At 38.4% G+C, this 9,763-nt stretch overlaps 2 protein-coding genes across 5 annotated transcripts; both read left to right on the forward strand.

The window, feature by feature from the left end:
- The first annotated feature begins 322 nt into the window (after positions 1-322).
- Positions 323-5,117, forward strand: LOC118055705 (uncharacterized protein At2g24330). 2 transcript variants are annotated; one of them, XM_035067656.2, is made up of 7 exons: positions 324-498; positions 615-768; positions 892-1,154; positions 1,272-1,416; positions 1,955-2,064; positions 4,021-4,444; positions 4,636-5,117. In XM_035067656.2, exons 3-7 carry the CDS (start codon positions 897-899, stop codon positions 4,911-4,913), a joined length of 1,215 nt encoding a protein of 404 aa, XP_034923547.1. In that variant the 5' UTR covers positions 324-498; positions 615-768; positions 892-896; the 3' UTR covers positions 4,914-5,117. The 2 variants fall into 2 exon arrangements, with proteins under 2 accessions (XP_034923549.1, XP_034923547.1); XM_035067658.2 differs by lacking the exon at positions 615-768 and having other exon boundaries at positions 323-498.
- Positions 5,118-5,788: 671 nt separating this feature from the next.
- On the forward strand, positions 5,789-9,274 carry LOC118055704 (uncharacterized protein At2g24330). Of its 3 annotated transcripts, none has more exons than XM_035067654.2 (6): positions 5,789-6,260; positions 6,358-6,660; positions 6,756-6,900; positions 7,407-7,531; positions 7,897-8,317; positions 8,527-9,274. In XM_035067654.2, exons 2-6 carry the CDS (start codon positions 6,406-6,408, stop codon positions 8,802-8,804), a joined length of 1,224 nt encoding a protein of 407 aa, XP_034923545.1. In that variant the 5' UTR covers positions 5,789-6,260; positions 6,358-6,405; the 3' UTR covers positions 8,805-9,274. The 3 variants fall into 3 exon arrangements, with proteins under 3 accessions (XP_034923545.1, XP_034923544.1, XP_034923546.1); XM_035067653.2 differs by having other exon boundaries at positions 5,790-6,260; positions 6,379-6,660; XM_035067655.2 differs by having other exon boundaries at positions 5,792-6,260; positions 6,379-6,660; positions 7,422-7,531.
- The last annotated feature ends 489 nt before the right edge of the window (positions 9,275-9,763 follow it).

A 9,763-nucleotide genomic window follows, 5' to 3' on the forward strand; every position in this document is an offset into this window, starting at 1 on the left:
GCCCTAATTTCCTCACCTCACATTCCTAATACTAGCCCTTGAGCATTAACCTTTTTTTACCTTTAACTTTCATCTAAATTTAATAATACGATGAAAATAAAATTAATGGGATTGCTGAGTTTGAATTGTTGTTGAAAAAGTTTTGGGTAAATATCTTGATATTATAACGTAATAGACAGGTGGGTTACCGTTAAGTGAGATATAAAAAAATAAAATGAGTGATCGGACCCATGCAGGCAGCCATCATATCGAAGAAAGAATTACATGGGAGTGGTGGCCTAGCAGAAGAAACAGTTATTTTTACAGTAGTAATTATAATAATTGAGTTACTTGGTTTTCTCTCTCGCTGGCACTCCGTCCCTACTCTCTCTTACAAATTAAAAAAAAAATAAAAAAAAATCAAGAAACCCAAATTGGAAGGAAGAGTTTCTTAACTCATTTGATCGCACCTCCCTCGCTTTATCCCCACCCGTTCTTTCTTGAAATAAATAAAACACGGTAAGAGCAGTTCCTCCTCCTCCTCCTCCTCCTCCTATTTTTACTATCATTTGTTTTAATTGTTTCCGCGTCGTGGCCTCCACATCCTCTCCTCTCCTCTCCTCTCCTCTCTACAGAAAGAGAAAGAGAGAGAAGAAGAAAATTAGAGACAGAGAACCGTTTGACGGAGCGATTCATAACAAATAATACACAACACAACAGTAGCAGGCGGCGACGAAGACGAAGAAATTGTAATAAGAATATAATCTTTTCCAAAAGAGCCTCAGATCGGTTGGGTTTCTATCTCCCCCCCCCCATTTATTACTATTTCTAGATCTCTAATCTCCTCTTCTCATCTTCATATTTTTTTATCTATTCAATACTAATTTTAGGCTTTCTGTATTCCACCAACAGGGAATATGGGCGGGGAGGACAATAAGGAGACAGCCGCCGATAGTCAAGACTCATCATCACCTGCCGTTAAGAAGAAGCGCAGCGGCGGAGGTATTATATCCCGTGTTTGGAAGGCTGTCTTTAGGCCTCACGGTGACGATTTCGAGAAGAGACTGCAACACATTTCTAAGGAGGAGGCTGCTGTTTTATCTCGAATCAATCGGAGATCCCGCAATCGGAGGAAGATCACTCGCCATCTCATTGTTTTCTCTGTCCTTTTTGAGGTCTGACTAACTTCTTTATTTGTACTATCTATCTAGCTAATATTTTTTAGGGTTTAGGCACTAATAATAATAATAATAATTTCTGTTATTGTTTTAATAAATCCACCCGTCCTCTAGGTTATTGCAGTCGGTTATGCTATCATGACCACAAGATCAATGGATTTGAATTGGAAGATGAGGGCTTTTCGAATCTTACCAATGTTTCTTTTGCCTGCTTTATCATCCCTTGCGTATTCTGCCTTTGTAAGCTTCACCAGGATGTGTAAGTCTCCCCCCCCCCCCTCCCAAACTTTATCTATTTATTTCCTCTGCTTACTTATCTGGGCGGTTTACTGGTTATCATCTTTTTCATACCAATTATTTCAGTTAAATTACTATTCTCTCTACAATAATAACTCAATATATCCAGGTCCTTCTGTCTATTGTCGTAACGCAGTCAGTCAACGTAAATCATGATGTGTTGGTGCTATTGTCATTTACTCTTGATTTTCATAATACTTGCATCCTGTGTTACTATTACTGTTGCTTTGTGAATCTAGTTACTTTTCTTGGTCTCTACATTGGAGATTTACTCTCCTCTCTTTTCCTTGTACATTTTAGGAACCCATTCTCTATCTACAACTTCAGATGTGAGACTAGGCTTGTTGAATTGTGACATCCATTAATTAGTTCTAGGGTAGCACCCCTATTGATGCTTTTCCACTGTAATGCCAAACCAACACGTCGTATTTAGGATTGTGTCAACTATGTTTCAACTTGACTGGTATTTTATTTTTATACGTGCTCCTATGATCATGCAGGTGATCGCAGAGATAAAAAAACTCTGGAGAGGCTTCACGCTGAAAGGCAAGAGAAAATTGATGAACTTAAAGAGAAGACAAATTATTATTCGACTCAGCAGCTCATTCAGGTAAAAATAATAAGTTGATGCCTTACTTGTATTGTTATGTTCTCCATGGGATTTCCCTTTGGATGTTTTTAATCCTTTGGAAAGATGAGGATGTGGGTGACTTTCCTCCTCCTTTAGTGGTTCTTAAACTGGAGACAAATTACATTAGTTTGTCAAATTTCTTGTTCATGGAAAGTGACACTAAGATCCTTTTGTTGAGTAAATGCTTGGTCCACTTACATGCTTTCTAACACTAATGTACTAACTTATGTGGTAGTTGCTGCATCATCTAGGATTAAAACATTTATCACATCAGTTACCATTCCCATCTTTGCAATATATACAATTATATCACTATAATTAAGTTTCATGGTGAGGAGGTGGGATTTGGAGAATTAAGGATTTTAGATGTAGGACTGCAATTGGGTTTGATTAGGTGCTTGTTTTAGAAGAAGTTGAGGCTGTTGTTGTACCTGTGAATTGTAACCCTAGGTGCCGTAGCAAGAAAGAAATCGAATAAAAAGGGAAGGAAGAAAATGCCCTAAAGAGAAGAGAGAAGAATTGCAACTGATCTAGGTTTGCAGCCATTGGCCACAAGTACCAGCATCCTCACATGGAATAGGTACTCTTTTTATAGGCACAAAAGCCTTTGTAGTTCTAAACCAAATAGGAAATAGAAATAGAAAATCATGAATAAGAGAAAACTCCAAATTAGTATTATAATATCCTAAATAAATTAGAACTCTTTGATGGACTAGCTTTGTAAGGAAAACTGTTGTTTTTTTTCACTAAGAAATGTCATGTAAAGGAATGATCCCTAAATTTCTCTCTCTTTGAGTACATCAAGATTTGTATTGAACTCTTAAGAATCACTATCAGGAAAAATGCTGTTATTCTCTTGCTTGGCATTCCAATTTCAAAACCGTAAGTCTTTTTTAACAAAAATAGAAAACAACCTGTACTGTTTTTTCTCAGGTACCAAACAACTGAAACATTATTTTTCATGCGTTGTATGCTTACTTGCCTGCTTCAACAAAGCTAGGGATAATGAGGCAATGTGAAGATTAATTAGCTAGATTTTGGCTAGATATATTGAGAATTGCTTGATTATGTTGTAACATTGAGATTGACTTATGCATTGATCCCCTAAAATTCATAGGTTTTTATGTCCCAAACACAGCACGAAGATAGTTACTTCCCACAAAATCATAAAGGTCACGAATACCTATGGTTATCATTCTGAAAGTAGGAGATAAGATATAACAGAAGTGATAGTTATAATATTTTATGCTGATTCCAGGGTAAACCATTGATATTCCTTTTGTAATTTTAATTTTAATAATTATTTTTAGATCACATAGAAATAGTTGCTTTGTTTGCTATATAAGTTGGTAAATATCATTATTAAATATGCTGGGAATGCTGGCATTGCATTTTTCGGAGTAATTGCAACACAGTAAAGGAGGATATATTGGAGAAGCAAACAAGTGAAACAAAATTGATCCTGAAGAACATGAATTGAATTATAAGACCAGACAAATGTTGATGATTTGACAGCTCAGGATGCTTGTAATAGCAGAGTCCTCCTTTCCTTAGTTGTTACATTGACCCCACTTTTTCTGTGGCATCTCTGCTGCAGTGCCTCAATATCTGATCTGTTGAACTTGTTTATTATGATACCATTTATAGTGACTGACTCCAGCCCATGTGGGAATGGTCCAATTTGGCCCATTAGGTATTTTGAATGTTTGCTGCTTTGCGGGAGTTTTGGGGGGTGGAATGTTAAAGATGAAAGGATTTGTTAGTGAATGCAATCAGTTGTGTTATACTTTAGAAGGCATGTTATCAACAAGCTTTATAAAGAACATTTTCATTATTTTGAAAATGTGCTGTGATATCTTTTAATTATCTGCAAATTGTTACTTGGCAACCGTTTCATTTTCCTGATTACATGGGGGCAAACCTTTTTGTATGCAGAGATATGATCCTGACCCGGCAGCAAAGGCAGCTGCTGCAACTGTCCTTGCATCTAAGCTGGGTGCAGATTCTGGCTTGAAAGTGTACGTTGGAGATGAATCTAAGCCAACTCTTCCTACAGGGAAGAGTAATGATGCTGAGTTTGTGCAAGCTAGTGGGCTCAGAAATAGAAAACAAGCGCACACAACATCCAGCAGTTCAGGGAGCACTCTGGTACAGCATTCTGATGAAGAAATGCCACTTTCTGTGCAAAGTGAAGGTCCTCTGACATCTGAGCATAATCAGCTTGTTGTTGAGCATTACACTCCGCAGGGATATACCACATATGATGGGGGATGGGTTGCTCGAATTGCAGCATTACTTGTGGGTGAGGATCCAACACAATCATATGCACTGATATGTGGCAACTGCCATATGCACAATGGTGAGTGGACTATTGTTTATTTTGAAACTATCTTCTTTTTTATGGGCTTGCTATAGCTGTAGAACCATTTTGAATACGGCCACAACCTGTGATTGCACACACACGTGAACATAAAGATAGTCATGTGTAGTGCTGTGGTCAACGTGTTTTGTGACATGACAAATCTGACTTTTTAGCATTATGGATTCCAGGGCTTGCTAGGAAGGAGGATTTTCCATACATTACATATTACTGCCCACATTGTCGTGCCCTGAACCAGCCAAAACAACTAGAGGAGCGTGTTTCTGGTTCTAGCTCCCCTGATTTGAGCACTTTGAGGAAAGGGACGGGGGGTAGCGCTGAACCCATCAGCAATGCTGGTGATTCTCCGAGTGATGATAGTGTACTTGCAAGCAACAGCCTTGATGGAGCTGGTTCTGAGATTGAGGAAGTAACAGAGACGATAGCATCAAGGGAGGTTACTAGTTAAGACGGGAGCTATGTAATTAGAGGCGAGGTTTTGTGATGTTCAGCCTAAAAGCTGACCTTAAGGGTTTGGGACTTGCTGGCTTGTATTGGATTTTTGATCGTGCCTGCCATGTAACAAACAGCAGCAACTTCCATGATATTTGTGAGTGAGTTCTTTTCGTGACCAAAGATACATGAATAGATCAAATTGTCTTATTGTTGCTTACACAGGAGTTGTTTTCTAAGAAAATATAAGCCGATAACAAAAAAAATAAAGTTGGACGACTCGCTTGTGCTGAATTACAACTAGCTAGCTGAAACCGTCTAAAACAAAGATCGATGGCGTGCTTTTTCTAAAGCCTTGATGTTTATCAAGCCACTGGTCTAGACATGAAACAAAACTTAACATGAAAATAAGCTTTAATACAGAGGCCCAAAACTAGTAAGAAAATATATTTATTATTAAAAAATGGAGGCGAGAAGAGTATAAAATATTAATTTTCACTGGACCTTGAATTGTTGGACCGGACCTAATAGATAAGTGGCCTTGGAACTATAAATGGTTCACTGGACCCATCTTATCACATCAAAGAATGCAATGGGCCTGTGGAAACAGTCGTTTTTACTCCCCTTCTCTCCTAGTTTGAAGTTATATATATATTTTTTCATCCCTTTTGATAAAATACACACTACTCACTTTTCAGAAACAATCAAAGGAGGAGGAAAAAAGGGAAAGTAATTGTTCAATATTGAGAAGAGGAAAAATTGGATTTTGGCTTAGGAATTGCGTAAGGTCGAAGTAAGCTGTTGAGAAAATAAGACTAATAATAATAATAATAATAATAATTTGGGCACATGAATGAATGTTAGCGCCTAGTATAATAATAATAATAATTTGAGCACATGAATGGATGGATCCAAGAAAAAGAAAATAAGAAACGCCACTCTCCCTTCCTTCCTTCCTTTCTACACTGGCTCTCCGTTTAAAGCATAAAGTAAAGCATTTGAAAAACCCAAATTTGAAGGAAGGAAGAAACCTTTTCTCCTTCCTGTTCATTCATGTCATCGCCCTGTCCCACCTCCAACCAACAACCCTCCATCGTAAAACCAACCCCCTCCCCCTCCCCCTCCCCGAGTCCGATATTGTTATTGTTATTACTTACAACTTCTCCTTGTTATAATATAAATAAATTATTAGTGTTATTATTGTTTCCGCGTCGTGGCCTCCCCTCCCCTCCCTGGAAAAATTAGAGAGAATGAGAAGAGTGCGACGGAGCAACACATAAGAACACACACCATCAACAGTAGAAGACTAATAAGAGGAGGAGGGACATCACCAGTTTCAAAATTAACAAGAGCTTTGGATCCGGTAGTTTTCCAACCCCCTTTCTCTCTGCTTTTTATTTTTGTTTCCATTACAATTCTCTCTAGATCCCTAATCTTCTTTTCTTTATCTTATCAATAAGTATAATGACTGTATTCCACAGACGGACAGTTGACCAAAGCGAAGAGCTATGGGCAGGGGGGACAATAAGGAGACAGCAGGCATAGCCGACAGCGATTCTGTTAAAATGACGCGGAGGAGCGGAAGTGGAGGCTTCCTATCCCGTCTTTGGAAGGCTGTCTTTAGACCGCATGGCGACGACTTCGAGAAGAGACTGCAACACATTTCTAAGGAAGAGGCTGCTGTTTTGGCTAGAATCAATCGGAGATCCCGTACTCGGAGGAAGATCATTCGCCATCTTATTGTTTTCTCTGTCCTTTTTGAGGTCTTTATTCAATTTATTCGCACCAGAGCCACCAAGCTATCTAATGTTTTCTTAGGTACTGATATTTTTTGAAATCAATCCATCCATCCCTTTAGGTCATCGCAGTCGGCTATGCTATTATGACTACAAGATCAATGGATTTGAATTGGAAGATGAGAGCTTTTCGAGTCTTACCAATGTTTCTTCTGCCTGCTTTATCATCCCTTGCTTATTCTGCCTTTGTAAGCTTCACCAGGATGTGTGAGTCACTCTCGCCCCCTACTTTTTAATATTATACGCTAGCAGGGTTTACTGATGATAACGCAATCATTTGTAATTTCAGTTAAATAACCATTCTCTGTACAGCAATAATTCAATATAAATCTTGTCCTTTTGCGTGCGGTCGGTTAGTCAAAGGAAATCATGATATTTTGGTGTTATTGTCAATTACTTTCTGATTTTGTTAGTGCTGGGCTCTAGTTTTACTATTGCTTTTGCTTTGCTTATTTTTCGTTTCCATTGTCCCAGTCTCTACATTTGACCATTACTCATTGAGATTTTTCCCTCCTCTTGGTTGTGTCCCTCTTCGTTTTTCATTTTAGGAATCCCATCCCTATCTTCAACTTAACGTGCAAGACTAGGCTTGTTGAATTGTAACATCCATTAATGTGTTCCAGAGAAGCATTCCTATGGATGCTTTCCCGATGTGATGTCAAACCAGATCATCATAGTTTAGGTTTATGTCAACTTGATTGGTAATATTTTAGGTTTCTTTCATGAAGTTGATCGCAGAGATCAAAACACTCTGGAGAGGCTTCGGGCTGAAAGGCAAGCAAAAATTGATGAACTTAAAGAGAAGACAAATTACTATACGACACAGCAGCTAATTCAGGTAACAATAATAAATTGTTGCTGTATTTGTATTGTTATGTTCTCGTTGGGGTTTACCTTGGGATTTTGGTTTTATCCTCAAGTGTCCAGCATGGTTGGGTCCTAATTGCTCTGTGTATATATCTCAGTGAGTCTCTAACTCTCCTATGCTTTCCAACCTGGATACTAGATTGTCTTTTGCCTTGGGGCTGTTGCTGGAGTTTTGGGGGCTGGAAATGTTATACTTTAGAAGTCGTGTTATTAACAAGCTTTATAAACAACATCTTGAATAAAGTACAACATTATTTTTGGGTATCTTTAAATTGATAGCTGGCATGAACCTTTTCTTTTCCCTAATTACATTGGTGCAAACCCTTTTGTATGCAGAGATATGATCCTGACCCAGCAGCTAAGGCAGCTGCTGCAACTGTCCTTGCATCTAAGCTGGGTGCGGATTCTGGCATGAAGGTTTATCTGGGAGATGAATCTAAGCCTACTACTCCTACAGGGAAGATTAATGACGTTGAGCCTGTACAAGGTAGTGGACTCAGAAATAGAAAGCAAGTGCACACAAGGTCCAGTAGTGCAGGGAGCACGCTGGCGCAGCATTCTGGTGAAGAAATGCCACGTTCTGAGCAAAGCAAAGGTCCTCTGACATCTGAGCATAGTCAGCTTGTTGAGCATGGCAATCTGCAGGGATATACTGCATATGATGGGGGATGGGTTGCTCGAATTGCGGCATTGCTTGTGGGTGAGGATCCAACACAATCATATGCACTGATATGTGGCAACTGCCATATGCACAATGGTGAGTGGACTATTGTTTATTTTGAAACAATCTTCTTTTTATGGGCTTGCTATAGTTGTAGAACTGCATTTTGAATACTAGCCACCAGCATTTTAACGGCCACAACTTGTGATTGCACGCACACGTGAACATAAATATAGTCATGTGTAGTGCTGTGGTTGACATGTTTTGTGACGACAAGTATGACTTTTTAGCATTATCGATTCCAGGGCTTGCTAGGAAGGAGGATTTTCCATACATTACATATTACTGCCCACATTGTCGTTCCCTGAACCAGCCAAAACAACTAGAAGAGCGTGTTTCTGTTTCTAGCTCCCCTGATTTGAGCACTTTGAGGAAAGGGACGGGGGGTAGCGCTGAACCCATCATCAATGCTGGTGATTCTCCGAGTGATGATAGTATACTTGCAAGTAACAGCCGTGATGGAGCTGGTTCTGAGATTGTGGAAGTAACAGAGACGATAGCATCACGGGAGGTTACTAGTTAAAGACCGGAGCTATGTAATTAGAGGCGAGGCTGTCATGTTCAGCCTAAAATCTGACCCTAAGGGTTTGGGACTTGCTGGTTTGTATTGGATTTTTGATCGTGCCTGCCATTTAACAAGCAGCAGCACCTTGCATGATACATGATACTTCTGAGTGAGTACTTTTCGTGGCCAATGATATATGAACAGATCAGATTGTCTTATTGATAAGGTGTAACTGTGGAAGAAGTGCTGTCATACGATTTTCTTTCTTTTTGTCAACGGTTTTGTTGAAGATTAAGTAATCAAGGTTGATTTGAACCTGATTTGTAGGAAATAAAAACAAAAAATCAGATATTTTTTCCTATAAATCAGGATTAAGGAATGATATCTATTTATGTGTAGTTAATATTTGTCTTAATATAGATTCATAGATGTTGTATGTATTTAAGAATTCATTCTGAAATAAAGTGAGAAGACAAAGATCAAGAATTCTTCAAGTGGTATTATAGCTTTGAACCAAGCCTCCTTTCTTTACAGCGGATTTGTCCTGACACTCCTAGTCATCTAATCTAGTAAACCTAGCCAGTTCTGAAAACAGTACAAAAGAAATCCAAATTAGCCACACATCTTTACTATTGTTCATGAATTACAATATCTAAAGCGGTCATAAATAGTGAAAATGTTTCTGAAAGGAAAGGGAAAGATCAACCATTTGATGAACAATCTTCCTAGTCTAGAAAATCTAAAGTTTATATTTTGGGATGAAGAAAACTATGATTATGTTATGTCTATGAAACTTTATAATGCCAAAGTCTATGTACCTTGTATGTTCATGATCACGACAAAGAACAATTAGGCCTATTCCAAAGTAAAGGATATTATGTTAATCTATAAGATTAAGATGAAGCTTTCAATGACCAAACAAGATATTATGATGGTTATTCAATATTACAATATTATGAAAAGCTTCTGGTTGGAAC

The sequence above is a fragment of the Populus alba genome, chromosome 6 (genome assembly GCF_005239225.2).
Source record: "Populus alba chromosome 6, ASM523922v2, whole genome shotgun sequence".
Taxonomy (NCBI): domain Eukaryota; kingdom Viridiplantae; phylum Streptophyta; class Magnoliopsida; order Malpighiales; family Salicaceae; genus Populus; species Populus alba.

Coding starts and splice junctions, on each gene's coding strand:
- LOC118055705 (XM_035067658.2), top strand. CDS start 897: ATGGGCGGGGAGGACAATAAGGAGACAGCCGCCGATAGTCAAGACTCA. Junction 1,155..1,271: donor TTTTCTCTGTCCTTTTTGAG/GTCTGACTAACT, acceptor CCCGTCCTCTAG/GTTATTGCAGTCGGTTATGC. Junction 4,445..4,635: donor CAACTGCCATATGCACAATG/GTGAGTGGACTA, acceptor TATGGATTCCAG/GGCTTGCTAGGAAGGAGGAT.
- LOC118055704 (XM_035067654.2), top strand. CDS start 6,406: ATGGGCAGGGGGGACAATAAGGAGACAGCAGGCATAGCCGACAGCGAT. Junction 6,901..7,406: donor TGTAAGCTTCACCAGGATGT/GTGAGTCACTCT, acceptor GTAATATTTTAG/GTTTCTTTCATGAAGTTGAT. Junction 8,318..8,526: donor CAACTGCCATATGCACAATG/GTGAGTGGACTA, acceptor TATCGATTCCAG/GGCTTGCTAGGAAGGAGGAT.